A 22,700-nucleotide genomic window follows, 5' to 3' on the forward strand; every position below is an offset into this window, starting at 1 on the left:
AGTCCCACATCGCTTGTCTTTCCTGATGAGGAAGCACTGACTTGGGTGTGTACAGGCCTGACGCTCTGACTTGGCTGGGTGTCTTTGCCCTTCTCCCTGGAATGGGGTTGTCCTGCTGCCCAGCCTGTGGGCTAGCTCTGTCATTCTCCTCTCCTACCTCTCCTCCCCCCGCACCCCTACTCTTACCTCATCTAGAGGGCAGGCAGAGAAAATCTAAGAGGGGTAAAAGTCAAACCTGAAATAATGTTTGTAAGTTGTCCTTTTGTAGAAGTAAACTGCCTCATTTATCCCATTATAATTCAGAAGTACTTTGATTTTTAATATTGGCAGAATATGTTAATTCAACATATGGGGTTAGTCAATTTGCAGATCACATGAGGAGAGAGAGAGTGTGAGAGACATTAAAGTTCTAGCAATAGTTCCCTGTGACATGTTCTATAACAGCAGACTCTTACTTCTCTCTTCAATTCAAGAACGGAATGAGATTCCTTTGATATATTATTCAGTCTCTTATGTTGCAGTCAATTTTGATTAATCTCTTAAACACCTGGTTAGGGGATATGGTCAAAGTAAGTTTCCATATAAAAACCACTGGAAATATGTCTTCTCACACTAAGAATGTTGTGTTACTGTAAAAACATAGTAAGACATAAGCTAGTCTTTTATTTTATTTTTCAGAACCCTGTGGGGTATGGAGACAGAGTGGCTAGACCTTTTTTTTTTTTTAACCAGTTCTCTGAGAGCTCAGAAGCTTTCTGCACTGTGAAGAAGCTTTCTGCACTGTGAGTGCTGTCTCAGATTATTTTATTTGGTTCTCACATCAATCATGGTAATGAGAATTGGCACTACCTTCAATTTTAGGGTAGACAAGCTAAGGCCCAGAGAGGTGATGAATCAGGTCCACTGTCCTCCAGGTGGGCAGAGGTGGTGCTAGATCAGAAGACAAATCATAGCAAAGGATTCAGACTGTGGAATGCTCTGTGCTGGTGCTTCCAGGAGCAGTAAGATTTGCCATTGCCAGGGAGACTGGTCCTCTAATCTAATAGTTCAGAAAGCAGAGGGCTTTGGAGGAAGGTTTAAGGGGGTGATTGCACTGTAAAACAGTGACTCACAAACCCGCCCCTGGCTAAGAACAGGTTGTATTGGAAGGGCAGGGGTGAGGCAGGGACACTTGGGGAGCGGAGAGGGGGTGCGGAATCCAAGATTCAGCCCAGGAAGAGGAAGGTGAGGGGCAGGCAACCAGCTCTGAAAGGGCTGCCACCTATATGTGCAGGTGACTCCTCAGTGGGAACCATAGGGCTCTCTCTGCTGGGAGGTGGAGAATGAGGTATGGCTCAGGGTACGATGTAAGTGTGTTTACAGACTGAAGAGCACAGCTCACCCATATAAGTAGACAGCAAACATTAAATTTTTCCCTCTATTTTTCTACATTTATTACTAATATTAATGATGCTCATCTCTGATTTCACACCAGTTATAACTGGATGGTTTTATATTTTTTATATCCTGATGTGGTAAGTTAAAAACCAGCCCATCATGGTGAAAATATTACATATATAACAAACATTTTACCCAAGTGCTCTCTTTCTAGACAGACGGTCAAGCATGCATTCAGTACCAGGCACAGCAAGAATATCATTTGTGTGTACACACATGCATGTTTGTGTGTTTATTTATAAACAGAAAGCCATAGAGTTTACCTGCATTCACGGGTACACTGAGGACGATTCCAAGAGACATCAGAGTGGGATATGTAACAGCAATTCCAAAATTTAATACAATATTGAATGCTGAAAGACAGAGTGAAGAAAGGGTGTTATTTGTAACTTTTATGTCCTCCCTGGTCTATCTGATTTCAGCTTCTCCATTTAACCAGAAGTCACAAAAGTTACCTCTACTTTTTGCTTTCACTAAGTGAGCTTAGGGTTCCTGCAAGGGCTAATCAATTAGGGAGAGACTTCTTGATTACTTTTCCCTTTCCTGAGCTTGAAGAAGGAAAAAAAAAAAAAGGAAAATGGGGGCTCTCCCTGGTAGCGCAACAGGTTAAAGCACAGCACTAGGAAGGTACCACAGCCACTTCAGCACAAATTTGATTCCAGGCCAGGGAGGTGACCCAAAAGGTGTGGCAGACCTCTCCTGACTTGCTTGCTGCTCCCCTCAGCAGTGTACTTCATCAGTCTGTCTGTTCTGTCTCTGGTGAGTCCTCTCACTGCCCCTGCACCTCAGGCCAGTACCCCAGTTCTGTATGCATAAATAAACATACCTTTAAAAAAATTGGTAAACATAACTAATGAGAAGAAAAGAAGACTGGGACCATAATATTCATCTTCCTACATTGATTTTCTGAATTGTTGGCAATGACACTGGGATGATGGTATGAATAGGAAATGCAATTTTCTGATAGAAACTGGATCAGTACCTCCTAAGCTGGCTGGTTGCCTATCTGCTAGGGCCAGTCTGATACCAAGTAATGGTGGTGGTAATAACATTAATAATGATAACTGATACTAATAACGTGTTTTAGAACACCACCTATATTAGTTTACCAAATCTTTATGAACCCTATCAGAAATATTATTACTGATAGTTGGTAATACATAGTTGACTATACAGAGAGCAATGTTCTTGGCTACTACCGCTTGGACTTTGACTCTGGACTTAGAATCCAGTGTTGTCATTACAAAGACCTTACTTTGTGTAACACAACAACCTTAAAAAGCAATGGAAATTTAAGGCCAACAATAGACTTTTTTTTCTTCAGGGCCCTGGATTTCCAAAGATTCCCTTCAATCCACAGGGCCATTGCTATCTGGGACTTCTGATGGGTGATCACCACTTACTCAATAAGAGGACTGAAAATCCACAAAGGTTTCCCCATGGAATGTCATCGAAAGAACTCCAATATTCCACTTTGGTAAAGTAGAGGATGACAGGAATACAGGTGATGAAAAGGATGTTAAACACACCCAAAATAGACAAAAATAAGGCAGCCTCTCCAAATTTAGCACTGCCCAGGAGGAGCTTGAACAGAACCTGCAAGAAAGTAAAGGGGAGGGATGAAGGCTTGTGGGGAAGGCTAACAAGCCAGAGGGACCAAGTACACATCATCAAGCAGACTGGACAGTGGACTGTCAGCCTTGTGCCAGGTCAATTCTACCTTACTTGGCCTGGGGTTACTGGGTTTTGACCTAGGTTCACAACACCTGTTCGCAGCTCCATCATATCACCATGTAGTGATTCTCTGGCTGCATAAGGGTTCTTAAGAGTTTTTACATTATGTTTGATTTGTCCATGTTGTTTATTTGGTCTCCTCTCCTCCAGATACCTGAAACTGGGATATGGTATCATGAATATTAGAAATATCTGCCAATGTTACCATTCCTTTCCGGAATCTCTGAAAATGATTTCTGATTTTGTACCACACTGTTGACCCCCAAGTAAAAAGGCCTGGGCTACAAAGATATTTTCTATTAACGAAAGGTAAAGGGATTATCACATATCATATATGATAGTCCATCTCTGCTCTACCCCTCCACCACCATTCTAGAAATGCAGTGGGTTTCAACACAGTGCAACCAGCTTTCATTTCTTGCACCTGTCCTTGTCTGTAGGTATTTCAGTCACCTAATGTTTCCCAACATTTTGTCAGAAAATTCAAAAAGTCCCGATATTATAATAGTTGTGCTTTTGTTTATTCAGTCAATGAGGCAATGCTTGAAATGCATATGGATTCGTGTTGAGTACTGGTGGCTGTAAAAATCATCTGGGAAAAGATTTAAATGGCAAAGCTATACCAGATATTCAAGTGTGGATGACCACTCCGCCATTCTTCTCCAGGCCCTGTCTAACAGGGAAGTCACAAATCTGACTGCCCCATCATTGTTTCTCCCATTTTTATCTTAAGTGATGCATATGCATTGCCTCTGGTGGAAAGATCTAAAAAGTCAAGGGTGGTTTCCTGCCTTAGCATCGCAAGTCTCAGTTTGTGTAGTGCACACTGAAACTAATATTCATCTTAAACCACAGACACCAAAAAAAGTAATGGGCCAGTAATGCTACTGTTAATGGAAGCTCAGAGCTCTTGCCCACCAAGTGCTTACCTTGTAGAGGGCAGACATGGATGCAGAGCCCACCACCAGCGCTATGCCGATGACTGAGTGGCTGTGGAAGCCATCCGCGTAGGTCATCATCACGATCCCAGCAATGGCGAGAATGGCGGCCACGATCTGGATGGAAGGAAGAAAATGGTGGTCAGAGTAGTAGTGGAGAATTGGATGGGCCACCTCAGTGCGGGTGAGGTAGAAATAATCTTGAGAGTTCAACAATGAGAGCAGAGAGGTGTCTATTTGTTCTCCAAAGGAAGACTGACAAGGAAAGTTTGCTCCCTTGTTTGAATTTTTGTTGGTGCTTAGCACAAGAGAATAACTTGAAATCATGGCTGGGATGCGAGTGGCTCCATGATTACTGCATATTCCCAAGGACTGATGATTTGGTTAAAACAACGATTGATAGACAGTACCTAGATATCCCCACTTAGATCTTTCTTGGTTTTCTGAGAGTACCTTGTGTGATCTTGCTTGTATGTATTTTGTGTCCCGACAGAGGGCAAAATGAGGACTCCAGATCTTGGGCTCATGCTACATCCTAGCAGTAGGGTCTTCTGTAGAGCACGTGTCACCTACCATTCAGGTCACAGTGTTCCAGCCCTTAAGGTACAGCTCCTTTTCTTGGCTGTTGCAGGCCCCCACCAAATCCCCTTTGATCTAATTATTGTCCAGGTGTAGTGGAAGCTCCAGGGAGATGTATAGTATATACAGTGCAAAATAACATTCTCAAAGTGTACAGGAGAGAAAGAACTCAGATAACAGTTCCCAAAAGACAACTGAATTAGCACAGAGAATAAGTGCAAGTTATAATCCGAGGTGATTGTAATGTTACAATGTCTCTGGGTAGGGATGGGGGTGGGGATGATGTAGGTAGAATGTGGAAAGTCAGGACATATAGGTGCCATGCATGTTTCAATGGCTGGCTTTCCAGAAAATTTTACTCCTTTTATGGATCATTCCAAACTGACCTAAACTAGCAATACCAATATTAAGTGGCTAACATTTTCCAAGCTGTCACGGGCTAATACATGCTTCCCATCTGCTTTCTCATTTGTTGATCAAAAATAGGTGGATATCAGTCATTTCACTTTAACAGACATAAAAACATAGACTCAGAGAGGCTAAGAAACTTGCCCAAAGTCACAGTCGCAGAGATGGTGTGTGGCAGACAAGGGGCACATTTTTCAGGTCTGCCGGATTGCAAGGCTAGTATTTTTTTACTGTGTGTGTGTTTGTGTGCATGTGTGTGTGTGTATACACACACACACAGATTCATATAGCATTGCCAACTCTTTTAAGACTTGAGTGGGAATTTCCTTCATGGTTTAAATGCAGAAGTTTTAGGTTAGTGAAAGCTAATGTGGAGTCTCACACAGTTTGACTTACATGCTTCTAGTGAATTCCTCATGCAGTAATTTCATATAACAATAGATTGCCTATAACACAGAGACTTGTGAGAGAACAGGTGAATGTCATTGACTGGAAAAGAGCCAGGCCCTCATCTGTCTACTTGTTCTTTCTGGATTAGAATTCACTTTGTCTGCTGCATCATTCTGCATCACATGTTGCATATAATTTATATTCAAATGCTCCATTTACTGTCTACAAAGTTCATTAAGAAAAGAAACAGAGACAGCATGACAATAAGTGAATTACCGCCTCCCCTAGCCCCACCAAGAGGACAAGAAAGTGGTGATTATAAAGGCATGCAGGGAGAGGGGTTGGCTTCTGCTCTAGAAGATGCACATAATGCAAAGATGCTGCTTGGAACAGTTCAACCTGGCAAGGCATTAGGTAAACAGAAAAATAACTAGAAAAATAAGGGAGAGAGAAATAGAAGGAGGGAGAAAGGAAGGGGAAGAACAGTTCAAACTCAGGTGATTTGAGGCATCCCTGAAGGTCCTTGGCTTTTTTCAAACTTAGGGCTGAATTTTGAGGAAGAAAGCAGAACAAAGAATTATTTTGTCTTGAAGCCTTACCAAGTATTTCTGATTTCTTTCTCTCTCTTCTCTATTGATTAAATAATATAATAGCTCTCACTTTTTCCTGAGCTGAGCTGTGCAGAGGGACAGAGAGAAGGGGCTAAGAGGCGTAAGAAACAGTGCGGGTGCTAGTGAGCATTTTAGCCCTGCCCTGTGAGTTCATTGTGAGAGGTTTTTCAGGGAACTGTGATTCCTCTTGTTCAAACCTCCAGTCTCCTCTTGAGGGTCCCAACCACACGTTACAGGAGTAATTGGCTTGACTGGGGCTATGACTCTCAGGATGGCAGCCCCCCCGAGACCAAAGTCTGGGGCTGGGTCAAAGCACTGCCGCATCAGTCGGAGCTCTGCCTCATCCTCATCACCTCTAGCAGCTGAGATAAAGCAGCCCTAAAAGGGTGTGTGTGTGAGGATGTGCGGAGTCTGAGAGGCCCTCTTCAGTTCCTTTGAAGATAATGGTTCAATTTTAAAAAGGTGCATATTTTACATTTGAATTTAGCACATAGCTGGATTTCTTGCCTTATGTGTAGAAGTGCTTCTCTCCTTAATTCCTATATAAAGGACTCCACAGGAAGGCTTATACCCTAAGATTTCATAAGTCCCTCACTTTCTGGGCATCCCTGAGGAAGAGTCTGCTATGAAATAGGCAGGTGAATCTCCTCAGGCCTTTCCTTTATCATGTTTTCCTAATGTCCCCTCCCAAATATGTGCCACTGAACTAACCTAAGACAAGGACTTGGGGACCCAGACTGGTAGGTAACAGCAACCTTGAGGCCAAGCAGCTGATGGTAGAAAGAACTGTTTTCTGTGACTAGAGATGAGGAAGAAACACAGATGTGGGAGAGCCTGCAAGATTCAACAGCAGCCTGCTGGCCTCAAAACATAATCTCACTCACTATTATAACCTGTCAGGTCTCTGGGGTTCTAGATTCAGAGCTCCACAAACTCCTATTTTGGGTCTCCTGCTACCCCCCGCAAGGTCACATCACTCCCAGTCATATCAGGCTGTGTGTGATGGAGGAGTACGGTCAGCTCCCCATGCAGCCCCCTCATCTCTTCACCTGGCACTGAACCCCACTCTGATCAACACACACCCTTTGCTAGAACCCTGCTTGGGGTGCATTTTAGATCCCTATAGTTTGGGGTTATTTCAAAACAGACTCATTGTTAAGTATACTTCTCCCAACACTTTCCCTCTGACTCCTATACTGTTTTGTTGACTCAGAGAGTATTAGGGTTTGGAGACTTCTCACTGAAGCTCATGTGCTAGGGATGGGGAAGGGAAGGGGACTGCAAACCCAGCTGTGCTCCCAGGTCCTTCCCAGCATGGTGCTTGGGTGATGGGGCAGCTTCTCACTCAGTGAGGGGCAGGGTCAGAGCTGGAGGTACTCAGGAAGGAGGGGCCTGGGCAATGCCAAAGGCACTGTCATACTTGGAAATATCAACTGCACTTGGATTCCCATGGGAGCTGATTTTGGGGAAAGTATGGGTCCCCAGGAACATGCTGCTGGGGTTTGAAGGCTCTCTGGGATGATCATTTGCCTTCTTGCTCCATGGCCAGTCCCCCCAGTCAGAAAGCCCTAACAGGTTATGGATAGTGGCTGTGTAATTGGAAAATCCCAATTGTCATATCTCCTGAGATGTGAGCTGGGCTGGGGTCACCCACCTAACCTTTTCATTTGGTCACTCTGGGAGGGTTTGAGCTATAGGAGGGATCACACTTCATCCTCCCAGAGTTCTTCTTGTTCATTCTGCTGCTACTGTGTGACACAAAAAAACCTCCCTAAATGTTTTTCAGTTTCTGACACTCAAGCACACTCACCTGGGTTGCTCTTTCAAGCCCTTCTGACTCGAAGAGATAACATTTATTGTGTTTTATGTGCCAAGCTTGCATCATCTTATTCTCACTGCTGTTCTGTAAGATGAGTACTAACATTCTACTTTAAAATGAGGTAATTCAGAGGCCTTAAGTAACTAGCTCGAGGCCCGACAGCTTGTAAAAGTGGATGCAAGTCCAAATCCTAGCCACATGCCTCTCAGCTAGAACATGGTTTCCTAGCTGTGTTCTGGCCGGTGCACAGATGTGCCTTTGACTCTCCAGGCTCAGGTTTCTTAGCAGAGCCAAAGGTGACACCAGGGGAATCTTGAATCTTGAACTCCTTTCAGTCACCTCCGATGCCACATGGGGTGACCAAGATCTCCCCAGTATTAAAAAATACAGTTGTTTTCTGCTTTGCCTATCTCACCTGGACCAGGACCCTCAGCCCGCTCTATTTGAGTAATTATTGTCTTAATAGGTCCTTTTTGTAATCTGTTACCCAAACATAATGCTGAGACGTGTGGTGTTCTTGATGTCTTTTTTTGTCTCCATCTTGAATGCTCAGCCCTCTGGAATGGGGAATGATGTCAGTTACCTTCAGTCTTTGGAAACTACCTAGCAACAAGCTGGGAGGAGACTAAGACTACACTTGCATCAGTTTGACGGCACTTTAAGTTCAACGTGAAGCTGTTTATCAAAGGGAATCTTTCAGGGACTCTGGCCAGCTGCTGAGGACTCAGATTTCCCTAGCTGTCTGAACTCTTGGAGAGGAGGGAAATCCATCACAGTCTGGACTGGGAAGCTCCTAGATAACAGGTTTCTACTTCTAAGGTCACATACTTCTAAGAGGAGCAATGGGTATTAGAGAGACCCACAGCTGCCCAGATCACACAATTCCATCACTAACACCATCTCATTGGTCTGTGGTTTCAGGCCTGGCGGGGTGCTGAGGGCTTATGGCCTGGCTGTGCTGACTACTGATGTGAACCAGCAGCTTGGGGACACCTCACAGCTCAGGCCTGGCAAGAGGAAAACACTCTTATCAATGTGTGGCAGTAAAAAGATCTTTATGAGCCACACTGTTCCCTACAAATCTAGGAGGGCTTCAGGTAACCACCAAATATGTGTTTTCTCTGCTTCAATGCCGAATTAACCTTGAAGCATCTCTTGTGAGTACAAGCTGTCATTTGGAAACTGCTTTGGACATCAGAATCATGCCAAGATCCCATGAATTCCTTTGGCTGTTTGTGTCAAAATAAAGTCACCACAGGCCCAGATCATCCAAGGCCAGTGCTTGTCAGGGGGCTGCTGGAAAAGGGAGTATCTATATTTCTTGTGGAGAGGTATTGTATCATTTATTTGCTGAGAGCTTTTCTGGGTGGTAGAACTGTGAGTGAGTTTTTATTCCAAAATTAACACTAAGCCTCAAAACAAATTTTCCCCCTACTGCAACCTAAAAATACAACTCAGCAGTTGACTCATGTCCCCACTGCTGTTTGAGTAACTAGGTGGGTGTGAATCCACCATTAGGGTGATATCACTGTTCTCAGGACAATGACAAGTAGAGGGTCTGGAGTCTGCCCCTTGCTGGTTACCAGCATGTTTCACTCTATTGGGACTGCCCATCAAATGTTCCTAATATGATGGTCAGCCCACCTGGTCTTCAGGTGCAGGAAGGAGTGAGTGATGCATCTGTCTAAAAGAGAACGAGCTGTTTGGCTCAATCCATGTATTATCCCAGTTTGTGGTAAGATGATGGGGGCGCAGTAGCAGCTATTGACCACCAGAGGGAGGCAAACTAAAGCCACTAGGGTTCTGTCCACTCTCAGAGTCACCTGTTCTTTTATTCAGGGCAAGTCCCTCAATAATGTGGGTGATATTTGATAGTATATCCACCCAATTTCATAAAATTGTTATGTAGTTTGACTAGCCAAAATTATGACTAGATTTTAATGGGATTTACAAAGTCTCAATTGTAATAAGAGGTAATTCAAAGCATATTATTTCATTCCCTCTTCATTTGGGTTGAGCAGGAAATGAAAATGTAGGAAAATGACTCTCTAGAAGTTGAATTTAGCATATGCGTGTCTGGCTTACTTTGTCTGTGTGCAAAGCCAAAGAGCCTACCAAAACTGCATGTACGTGTGGATGGAGGATCTTCTGACTTTCACATATATCCTAAGGAGAGAGTGACAGTGTTAGCATCAAGCTCCAGGCTTCAGGACACTGCTGCCCATGAGACAGAGGTGAGCACACAAAGGGGAGAATATTGCCATTTCCTAGTTGGGTCCCCGACTGGCACACACTTTAGGGCATGCTTGTTGAAACGCTTGGAATGAAAGGTGCTTTAATGAATGTTGTATAGTATGGTTTGCAAGCAAGAAGGTTTGCAAGGTACACCAAGAACTGGGCCCTCTGCTGGGCTCCTTTTCTGCTGTAAATCAGAAGGAAAGTGGTCAGCAGCTTATGCTTATGGTCAGCAGATGGAGTTAAGCAAGCCAATGGGCAGAGTTAGGTTGACATGACTGAGTGAGGGAGGAAGACAGATAATAAGGAACTTACCCTCACTCCCATGAACCTGTCCCTGAGAACGATCCATGAGAGCAAGAACACAAAAGCTTTGTTGCAGCAGAACAACACGGAGACATCCGTAGTGTTTATTTTCTTTATTGCATGTAAGTACAGGTAGTTTGTGAGTGTCCAAAGAACACCAAAGGGGGCTGCCTTGGTAAAAAACACCTTCAAAGTCAAGCCATTGTCTCCAAAAAATCGACAGCATTCCCTAAAACAAGGAAAGAGAGGCAGTGTTATATTTTTGGATTGAGACAGACTGTTTTTTTTTTTTCTTCTTCTTCTTATACCCAGCTTTTCTCTCTGTTTTCTGCAATTATTGGAAAGGGTGGGGCCTTTTTATTGTCATTTTTTAATGAACATCTTTCTATGAAAGCTTTTCAAACTATTGCTTTAGTCAATTGAAGAAAATTTTGCACAAGTGATCTGAAGAGTTATTTCTCTTGCTCATGTGAGGTTTGGAATTGGCAGTTCTAGACAGGGTAGCATTGGGATTATCTGATGTGAAGAAGACCCAATTCCATGGTGATTGACTATAAATTCTGTCACTTTCTTAGAAAGAGTAGAAAGTTACTGTTGTATTTTATTTTCTCTTGAGGGGGAGGGTGGATATTTAGAGAGAACTCGTTGAGATATATTGAAATGTTGCCCCAAACTGGAATTGTCTTTGTGATCAAACCTGGGCAGGCATTTTCTGGGTGCATCTAGTACAGTTTGACCTAAAGTACAGTCAACCCTTAAATAACACATTTTTAAACTGTGTGGGTCCACTTATGTGTGGATTTTTTTTTTTCGATCTGCAGGTTCTATATTTGAAGATTCAACAAACTGACATCTGTGGTTGGTTGAAACCACAGATATGGACCCTATGGATACAGCATAATTTATAATTTTACTATAAATTATAAGGGGATTTTCAATTGAGGCATGGTTTCACATTGTTTAGGGGTCAACTGTACTATTATTTTTGATAATTGATCTCCACAAGGCTGTCTTTGGAGTTCCTTAAACTATCACCTGGACATTCTTGTCTCCATGCCACTAATCGGTCTGCTCATTTCTCATGAGCTACTCTTAAGAATTCATCTTCGTAAGAGAGAGGGAGATGAAGAAACACCTAGAGAAGAAAGTTTTCGATGCTATTATAGATCTAGGTGATAGGACCCTTGATATATAAAAAAAAAAACTGCTTGAGGAAAATACAGCTACACACAGGAAGATACAGAAGAGGACATGGGTAAGAGTGTGGAGAGAGCTCAGTTCTACAGAGCTGCCTGCTGACTTGACTCTTGGGGAATAAAGATTGTGGCTCTGTTGGTCCTGAAGAGCTAGGTAAGGAGATAGATGAGTGAGGGCACCCTGTTTATACAGTCATCTCCATGCAGGCTGAGTGAAGTGTCTAGTATGCCTAATGGCCATGAATGAGGGTGGGAGTCATTCAGATATCTTTGGGTGAGCAGAGAGCTATGACCTAGGTTATGCAATGTTAAATCAATCAGCAAAGGGGGAAAATTGCAGGTAACAGTGTAAAGGGATTTGGTATAGTTTTGTTCTTACCATCAGTTTAGAATGAAATTTGTCTTTGTTCAGTACTCAACTGGGGGGGGATATCCACAGATGAAACAAAAAAATTCAGACTTTTGATTTGAAACAAACTAGTATCAGGCAAAGCATTTGAGTCATTAAATTTATCATGAAGTCAATTCAAATGAATTGTTTCCATTTTGACTTTATATAGATGCAGCATGCATCTAGCTAACAGGTTGAGATTTGGTTTTGCCTTGTAATTTTCATACAGCATTTCAGCTGCATTTCCTCCAGAATTTTCTCAAGCTCCTAGTCACAGAACAGTCTTCACCCCCCCCCCCTTTGACATTGACCAGGGGTGACTTCCTTCATATTTGTGTGACTTCCTTCATATTTGTGATTATGGTAGCCATAACATGATGCTGGTCCCTGGAAGATAATCACCAAGAAATACTAGTATGCTTTCCTGTTATTAATGTTAGCCTATGTTGACTTTACTTAAAGGTTACCATTCATAAGGAAATGTAAGTAAAGTTTTCAAACCCCCGTTGTCACTATTCTAAGAAGACCCATGCAGGAGAGAATCATACCAAGTCAATGGGACACTGACACCTTCTCCAAGAACCTATGTTTCATTCTTCCAGAGTTTATGGTTGCAGAAGTGATAGGTAAGTGAAGGAGAATAGCCATGGCTGGTATTGGTAGCCCCAGCTGCTGAACTGGAACTGAGGAGGGAAGTAGGAATTCATCTTGGAGATAGAACAGGCAAGATTTCTGGGTCTGGTAGAATTCTGCTGGCCCATTAAAGACTCATGGCCAAGGGAATTCAGTGAAGGGGGTTCTAGTGAGACCAAAATAGTGGGGTCTCAGCTTCTGTTCTATTTTAAGATCAAAGATTGTGCACTGACATGCGCCAGTGGGCTTTTCTTGATTTCAAGGGGACTTGAGAGATGAAGAGCACAAACCCATTTCTGCCAGAGATAGATACAAAGAACAGAGTATGGCAGATTTATTTGTTTGTTTGTTTGTTTTTTTGACTGCTTTCCACCCCACTGACAAAACCAAGACTGGCAATTTCCTCTCTGGAAGATCCAAACCCTTCAGTTCCTATCAATGGAAACATATGTTTATCAAAACTTCCAATTAAGTACATCCCAAATTAATGAAATGAGTGAGAAAAGAAAAATTTTAAGTTAAAAGCTTTAAGGAAGAGTCAGTGTCACTAGGATACTGCTATTGAATAAGATATGTGTAGAAATACTGTGAAAGATAGGAAAAATTGTGAAAAATCTGTAAATTATACACTCATATTATTTGACAAGTACTATGTTCTTGGGACTCTTTAAAGGACCCTAAATACAATAGCATAGCTTGGTAGTATTAGGATGACTTGTTATTTAAGTCAAATCAATAACCACTTGTTTTTAATTTACACTATTCCTAGTTCTAGACAAGGCACCATTGCTGATAGAGAACAAGTAAATGATTATTGTTTTTGAGAAGTTTACAGTATAATTGGGGATAATACTGATTTCTCAATAGGAGCCAATGTAATTTTTTTTTCCTAAGATTTATTCATTTATTCATACAGAACTGGGGTAAAGGCCAGAGATGAGGAGGATGCGAGGATTCACCAGAGACAGAGTGGGGAGCAGAACAGGCAAATCGACAAAGTACACTGCTGAGGGGAGCAGCGGGCGGGTCAGGAGAGGTCTGCCACGCCATGTGGTCACCTCCAGGGCAGGCGGGAATCGAACTCATGCGGAAGTGGCTTTAGCTTCTCAGTGCTGTGTTTTAACCCGCTGTGCCACGAGGGAGGGCCGAGCCAATGTAATTTTTAATATCACATATTAGATGTGTAAAACATAATGTGGTATAGAATTCCTGTCTGGTGGAGATAGTTGGACTGATTTGAATTCAAAACTTGAAGGAGGTATTTATACAATTGAGATGGAGGGAAGAGAATATTTTTAGAGATATAAGAAACTGGACCCATGAAACAGGAGCAAATGACTCCAAAATGGAAATAATTTTGGAAATTAATTTTTAAAACTTTGCTACCTTACATTTATAGAGTTGGACTATAAAGTCAAGATGATCTCCCATACTGTATGCAAGTATGTGTGTGGGGAAGGGAGGGGAGATAAGCAAGAGCTTTTTTCTTTTAGAAGAATAAGACATGAGTCTTCATAGCAAAAAGGTCCTACCATATACCGCACAATACATACCAGAAATAACAAGGCACGTTATCATGACAAGGAGAAAGATGTAAATGCTCTCAAGAAAAATAAAATGAAATAAGTCAAGGGACAGGAAATTATAATGGCATCAGATAACTCAACAACAAAAATGGCAGCTATGGTAGCATGACTTATTTGTCCCCAGGTTACGTAATTGGCAATCATTCTTAACTTTTCCCTTTCTTCTTCACATGTAACTCATTATAAAGGCCTATTTATTCATTCTCCTAAGTACCTATTCCCAAGGCCCACACCTCTATCCCCACTTTTTTGCACTACTACCATTGGAATCTTAGGCTGCAGTGGAGAGAGAAGCTCCTTCTTTTCAGTTCAGTTCACTCCATATTCCATGTCATAAGAGATACTCCTCTCCTTTCCTTTAGGAAAATGGCTGAGTATCCCCTACAGTTTATCAGGTCCTTCCTGACCTTGCCTGTCCATCAATACTTCTCCACCCCTACTTGGAATTTAAAACCCCTTGAACTCATTTCATTTTCTCCAGTTCAACATTTCTCTCTCTGCTGTGGTTCTCAATGGCTTCTCTATGTCCTTTTCTTGAAATATTTTTCCTTGCCCTCACATGTGAAGTGCGCCTCATATGTGCCCCCAGATGCCCTGTATTCCTTATCATACCTGCAGGACCCTTTATTGTAATTACATTCTACTGAAGAAGTTAGTAAATAAGCAGATACAGTAAAATGTAAACACCACATGGATACTTTTGTTTCATCTTATATCCTCAGAATTCAATGTATAATGTGTTAAAAATTATTTAATGGGGGATCTCCCTGGTGGCACAATAGGTTAAAGCACTGCTCTCATTACGAAGCTCTTTGAAGCCACTGCAGCATGAGCTTGATCCCCCGCGTACCTGAAACTGACCACCATGGCATGGCAGACCTCTTCTGACCTGCCTGCTGCTCCCCTCAGCAGCGTACTTTGTCAATCTGCCTGTTCTGCTCCCCAATCTGTCTCTGGTGAATCCTCTCACCCCCCGCCCACACACCTCTGGCCTGTACCTCAGTTCTGTAAGCTTAAATAAATAAATCTTAAAAAAAAATTCTTTAACATAATGAATGTGCTTGTTCTCTTATAGGACCAATGGTTTTCAAACAATAATTCATAGATCATCAGTCTTAGAAACCCCAAGGAACTTTTACCCGGCTTCAACCCTAGACATATTTAATCATACTGTCCAGTGAGGGGCCTAGGATTCTGTAAAAAATGACACAGTCTATATGAGGGGTACATTCTTGACAACACTTCATAATTCAAAATTTACAAATCTGATTAGTTTTCTTACAGTAGCTCTGCCATTGTTTGCCAGCTGATGTTAACATTGCCACCTGGCATTTATCATTCAGCTTTCCAGAGTTGATATTGTGATTCTTGTTTAACTTTTAAAATCTTGAGGGAGCCACATTATTTGAAAATTTATGCAAAAATGAAACATTAGTCATACTTATATTTTACTGTAAATTTGCATTAAAATGCAACTGCACTCTTTTATTTTCAAATATTCTCATGTGCAGCTAAGTTTGGCTCAAAAAAGTTCATGCTGTCTCTTTTAAAAAAAAAAGACTTCTAAAATAACATAAAATTTACTGTCTTAACCATTTTTAAGAATACGGTTCGTCAATGTTAAGTGCATTCAGATTGTTTTGTAATCTATTTCCAGAACTCTCTTTATCTTGAAGAACTGAAACTCAGTTCTCATTAACAATTCCTCATTCTCTCTCCCCAGTTGCTGGCGGCTACGGTTCTTCTTTCTGTCTCTATGAATTAGACTCTTGATGTAACTGGAATCACATAATATTTGTCCTTCTGTGAATGCCTTATTTCACTTAGAATAACGTTTCCAAGATTCATGCATGTCCTACCATGTGTCAGAATTCCCTTTCTAATCCACAGTGTACATGCAGCCTACTTTGTATAGCATCAGTCCATGGGCTCTTGGGTTACTTCTACCTCATGGCTAGTGTAGTAATGATGCTGTGAACCTGGTGTACAGTAACCTCTTTGAGACTCTGATTTCAGTTTTTTAAAAGAATTCATTTGGACCCTGTTATCTTCTGTTTGCAATGGGTGTGGGTGATACCGCCCTGTGTTGCCTTCCCCTTGTCATTAATGATGCTGAGCCTCTTTCTATGAACTTGCTGGCACGGGCATGTCACTTGAGGCAGAAGTCTATTTAACTTCTTTCCCCATTTTCCAACTGTTTCTTCTGAATGCTGAGTTGTGGGAGCTACTAACCCCTTATCAGAGACATAAAGTCATCCTAAGAAAATGGAAGAAAATATTTGCAGATCACTATTTGTTTGTCTTGTGATACAATTTAATTTGTTTACCTTTGTTGCCTTTGGTTTTGATACTATATCCAAGAAATTATTGCCAAATACAATGCCCTAATGTTTCTCCCTATGTTTCCTTTGGAAAGTTTTGTATTGTTAGCCCTTATTTTTAGATCTTTGATCTCTCTATATTTAATTTATATATACTTTATAGCTTCTGTGTCAGGATCCTATTTTATTCTTTTGCATGAGGATATCTAGCTTTCTAGGTCATTGTTAGTCACTGAAAAAACTGTCCTTTCCCTATACAAGGATCTTAGCCCCTTTGTTGAAAATCAGTAGAGGATGTTGTGAGGTGCGGCTTTATTTGTGTATTCTCTATATTATGCCACTATATATATTTTTATGTCAGCACCATGCTTCACAACAGTTTTGATTACTGTAGGTTTATATTAAGAATCAGGAGAACTTCAGTTCATTTACATTTCACAACTACTGCTTTACTGGGGTTTAATTCTGTAACTTTATTATTTTATGTGTGCCATGTTTTCTTATTTGTATTTGTTCTCTTTTGCCTTTTTATGTATTCATCATATTAAAAAAATGATTCCATCTCCCCATTAGCTTATTAGAAATACATTCTTTCATTCTTCCAGTAATAATACTACAACCTATCTTCTTTACTTATTTGAATATTTTAATTAGTAATGTTATCATATCTTGTACAAAAGCCTTGCAACACATTAACGTATTTCTTTGCCATGTTGCATGATGAGTTATTATTGTCATAAATATTTATCCCATATATTTTTAAACCCTCTAACACACTGTTATTTTAGACAATTAGTATTCATTTTTTACCACATATTTTCTGTTTCTGAAGTTTGTCCTTCTTTACTGTTTTGTGCTTCCAAATGGGATCATTGCTTTTGCATGAAGAGTCCCTTTAAGTATTTCTTCCAATATTGGCCATTTGCATGAAAATGCCTTTATTTTGTTTCACTATTTAAACTGGATTTAGAATTTTTAGTGGGTTTAGAATTCAAGATTGCCAGTCATTCTATCCTTTGAAGACATCATTCCATTGTGTTCTGGCTTTTAGTTTTTCTGTTGAGAACTCAGTTTTTCTGACTTCTTAAAAAAAATTTCCAGGTGATTTGGTGATGGGAAAGCTGTGGGGATTACAATTAAGATGGTAAAAAAAAAAGCACAAAATGATGTAAAAATAAACTGTTATAAAAAACAAATTTCACCTATTTTTCAATCCATGATTCAGTCCACATATTTGCTACTGATGTATTTCCCATTTTACAAATCTTCTCTTTTGTTGTGTCTAAATTGTACTTAATTTGTACTTCTTTGGTCCTAGGCTTTCTGTTTGATTATTTTTAATAGATTTTAGTTCTCCGGTGAAATTCTTTAATATTATCAAGAGAATAAATGAATATATAATTAACATTTTATAGTATATATCTGATTACTCCAAAATTGATAATACCTCTGGATCTGTTTAAACTCTTTTTTTTTTTTTTGAGTTTTTGATCATTTGGTCCTGTTTCCTGGCAATTTTTTTAATCGATGAATGTTATGATAGAATATAGGGCTATTGGTGATATAATCTTCTAATGTAGATTTAATTTCTTCTGGCATAAAGTTTATGTTAATTAGTTGATGTTAGCCAATTTCTGTCCACCTCACCCCTTATTCTGTCAGGTTATAACTCTTTAAGTGTTTCCAACTGGTATTCTCTACTTCCTGATAGATTCGAAACCCAATATATCACTCTAAGACCATTAGTCTAATAAAGTCTTTACCTCAGTGGATGTCCTTTCTGCTTGTATTTTCTGTATCTGGCCCCAAATAGTGTCTTGAGGGTAATAATATATGAAAGTCAGGTTTACTTCTGTTTAATTATTTTCTCTGGGATCTTGAATCAAGCTGAATGCATGGGCACTTTGCCAGACTTGAATTAATAGTCTTGACTTTATATGCCAATGAGTGCTATAAGCTCCATGTTGATTTTCAGTTGTTTAGAGCCTCTAAATTTTAGCTGTTTGAGCAAGAGAGACAGATCTGTGACAAAGTTTGGCTTCAGTAACTCATTCTGTAAACTAACAATTCTGCAAGGTAAGAACACCAGCAAATGCAAGACTGCTTCATGCATTTTATGTACTCAGATGCTGGTGCTTCAAGTCCTAGCTGTACTGATAGCTCTCTGATACTTTCAAACAACTTATTTTGAAGGCATCCTTCTTCACAAGCTTTATGATTTTTCACAGAGGAGGGTTAATTTGATTTACTTTGTCACAAATCTGTGTGACAAACAAGTTTTGAAATGGATCTGGGTAGATGATGATTAAATAAGCTATTATAACAAGTTGATGATTCCTGGGCCTCACTCCAGAGATTTTTTTGTTTTAGTAGATTTGGAATAAAGTACAAAAAATACATTTTTAAAAAGATACATAGGAAATCCTGATGCATGTTCAGATTCTCTAGATAACTCTCTCAAAGTACATCAAAGAAAAAGTGATACACACACAGTGGAAGATATTATTTGCAACATGCATGGATATTGAGGGCATTATACTCAGATAGCTAAGTTATCTGTTTCACTTGCTTCACTGATAAAATATTATACAAGTATACAAGTTATAAAATATATAGTCCAATTTATGCAATTTCACTTATGTGAATTCTAGAAACTAACTCAGTTCACAGACACAATGGTTATCAGAAGTTGGGGACAGAGAGTAGGGGGTCAAAAGGTACAAAATTTCAATTATAAAATAAACAACTCAGGGGATTATAATGTGCAGTATAATGTCTATAGTTAATACTACTGTATTTCATATTTGAAAATTGCTAAGGAAATACATTGTTAAAATTTCTCATCACAAACAAAATAAATAATCTGCGATGGATGTTAATTTCAAAATATGAGTCACTATTATATACATGAAACAAATACAGTGTTGTACTGCATTTATACCACCCTCTCTTTTAAAACCAAAGTCAGACCAGACTGTCCTTGGTTCAGAAACTTCCAATGCAGTCCCATTTTATCCAGAGTAGAACACGTAAATTAGGGAGATCTGCACCTGTTTCTCTCTGCCCTTTCAGCATTCTGCTGGAATGTTAGAGAAAAGAAAGGTGGGATGGTAGTGATGTCACTATTTTATAGGTTGTATCTGGGAAGGTTTCTCGGTCACTAGCACTTACTCTCTAACATGGTATGTATTTAATTTTTTAGTTGTCTTTGTTCTTCCACCAAAATGTGAGCCCCATAAAAGTAAGGGTTTTGTTTTATTTACTGCTATATTCTCATGACTAAAACAATGCTTGGTGCATTGTAAAAACTATAAATATTTGTTGATGAAATGACTTCAAATTCCCATAGCACATTGCTGAATTAGAAACTGGAGGTGTGTGCCAGGAAGACTCAGTTTATTGGATACCTCAAATTACATTAATATCCTCAAATTGTATTAGAATATTTCATTTCTAAAAAATTGGTATACATTTGATATCTTTTACCAACCACGCTTATAACTATCATCATCCTTACATATTCTGTTTCTGACAAGGCTAGGAGCATTAGTAACACTTGGAATTGAATTCCTTTTACACTTCTTTCCATTAATTCTCTGAGCTCTGTGGGTATGTATTTGTGTATGTGTTTCTTTCTTGACATATGTGTATTTGACAATTTCTCAGCTTGAATGTGATCTACTTAATGCCATATTTTTTTCCTTTTTTTTTAAAGTTAGATGACAACACACAAAGACAGCACTGTGAATTAGGCGTCCAGATCATTTCATAATCTGTCACTTCCAGAATTTAGTTATTTGATATACTTGAAGATATTAGACTGATTGTTTTATTGTCACACCAGTTTAAGAAAACAATATATAGTGACTGATTTCTGAAGCAGCAGACATCTGTTGCCATTCATAAAGGTGAAAACGGGAATATACATTTTCATTGATTATGTCCAGATGTGGCCTCTGATGAGGATAGGTGTAGTAGAGGTTGAACTGTACAGGGAATATCACTTCTGCACATGCCAAGGCATCCCAGACAACTCACTTGCAATGTGGGAAGCTAGACTCTTAAATGTTCATGTGTGAGGATTCTCCCCAAATACAAGCCATTAAGATAGTGTTTGCCAAAATAAAACATGACCAAGATCTTACCTTCTAGAAAAGCAACAAAACAACATGGGGAAAACACCTGTGTTACTTTTATGTTAATAGGAGGCTGGAGACACCCAAGCAATTTGGCATAAATAGCATAGTGGTCCTGGGACACATGGACAGTTGGTAAGGGCTCACAGATGTATGCAGGTTGTGGGAGTTTGGGGTTATAAATGAATTAATGCTGATTTTCAAAGTCTCCCCAGTTAAACCCATGGTGATCTGACATCTGGCAGAGTGTGCAGAGCATGTACATCTGACGCCAAGCAGAGGTCCCCATCCACTGCCCACTAAGCATGGCATGGCACCAGGAAGACATGACTCAGCAGCGGGCAGGGAGCTCAGGATGAGCTTTCATCCCTAGGGAGCAAGTTTTGTCTGGACCTTCAGAGGGAAGACCAGTGATTCTTTTTGTGGCTTTCTCTATTAAATGGCTCTGCTTTTGTGGCTCAAATCTCTCAGTTCTTTCTGTCAGACTCATTATGATTAATTCTGAAATTAGTGTGTTGTAATATTAGTATACATTATGTTGAAAGCATATATTATCCAATTCAGGAATATATACATACACAGAATTAGATCAAATATATACAGATTTAGGAAGACAGAAAAGGAAACTGAATAGTGCATGAAATAAAATATAATGAAATGAAATGACTAATTTGGGCTTCCTTCTGGGCACAAATAATTTTATTTTCAATAAATATGATTTCTATGTCTTGGAAATATTAACACAGAAAATTAGAACTACATGCAGTGGTAGACCCTTTGATGTCTTTCCTTTGATCAGTTCTAAGGTGCAAAGTTAGTTGAGGTAAAATGTCATTTACGTATATTTGGATATTCAAAAGACTTATACATTTGGGTTCTGCTCAGAAGAATTAAAAATGAAGAAATGGAAATTAAAGACAGAAAAATGAGGAAACTGTAAGAAATGATAATAGGTTCACTGAGTATTGATCTCCTGGTGATTTGGTAAACTCCAAGGTGTCCCTCGCTTGGGAGATGGAAATGGGCACAGGTCCTGTGGACAGCAGTCTGCTCTCCCGTTACATGGAAGCTGCTGCACAGCTTGCCCTCAGCAGATGAGCGATTCATACTTGAACAGAGTCACCGATGAAAACATCAAGTGGGTTGGGTCCTCTTACAAGAATTAAGACCTTTAGTGGATATTCACTTTGTGGCTGGTCTGAAAGATAACCTGTATACTGCTTGGGGCCTGTTTACGTATTGACATGGGGCAAGATGTTAGAAATGGAAAGATAGAATTTGTGGCAAGGATAGCAATGTCCTTGGAACAGAAGAATCTCTCATTGAGAGACTCAGAGAGAGGCTAGAGTCTCCTGAGAACAATGAGAAAACAGAGAGCAGATAAGCTGCACTGAAATACTGAACTCACCCCAGGAGACTAAAAACACCACTTGGCTGTCTGATCACTGGAACTGTGGTCAGAACCAAGGTAGATCCACAGTGTAATTGGAGTGATTGTTCCTTAACTTCCTCCTTTTACAACTACATGCTTCTGGTAAAACATATACCCAGATTACAGAAGACTTCTGAAACTGAATTGCCTCCCACTCCCAACCCCCAGGTCTCAGAGTCTATCACTGAGACAGGATTATGCCTTCTTGCTATCTGGTGGAGAGGAGGGATAGATACAGGCAAATATCAAGTTCAGGAAAACCAAGTTTAGGGCGATGGGTAGCTTGGGCTTTCATCCAGGAAATTATCTAGTTGTATGATTCTTCCCTACAATGGCTTTTAAAAATATTAATTTGGGGGGAACATTTTATGTGTTTTCTTAAAGCAATGAAAAAAAAAGTAGAAAAATTTAAAAAGAGAAAATAACTATTACAATGAAAGCATTTCAACACAATTGTGATTTTAACATGCTCCCTTTAGATCTGCCCCCACACAGGTGTGTTTACACAGGTGTCATTATTTTAGCTGTAACGTGCTTTTTTTTTTTTT

General features: G+C 40.1%; 1 protein-coding gene across 2 annotated transcripts in view; it reads right to left on the minus strand.

The window, feature by feature from the left end:
- SLC35F3 (solute carrier family 35, member F3) overlaps nucleotides 1-22,700 on the minus strand; it is a 352,675-nt gene that overhangs the window by 1,793 nt on the left and 328,182 nt on the right. For both annotated transcript variants that reach the window (XM_004691127.2, XM_012731433.1), the window contains 4 exons: nucleotides 10,467-10,686; nucleotides 4,101-4,226; nucleotides 2,841-3,033; nucleotides 1,701-1,790 (listed from right to left, as the gene is read on the minus strand). In XM_004691127.2, coding sequence (XP_004691184.1) covers nucleotides 1,701-1,790; nucleotides 2,841-3,033; nucleotides 4,101-4,226; nucleotides 10,467-10,686 — 629 coding nt within the window. The remainder of the gene's footprint in view (nucleotides 1-1,700; nucleotides 1,791-2,840; nucleotides 3,034-4,100; nucleotides 4,227-10,466; nucleotides 10,687-22,700) is intronic.

This window comes from Condylura cristata, unplaced genomic scaffold, assembly GCF_000260355.1.
Source record: "Condylura cristata isolate star-nosed mole 26May11 unplaced genomic scaffold, ConCri1.0 scaffold00030, whole genome shotgun sequence".
NCBI classification, from domain to species: domain Eukaryota; kingdom Metazoa; phylum Chordata; class Mammalia; order Eulipotyphla; family Talpidae; genus Condylura; species Condylura cristata.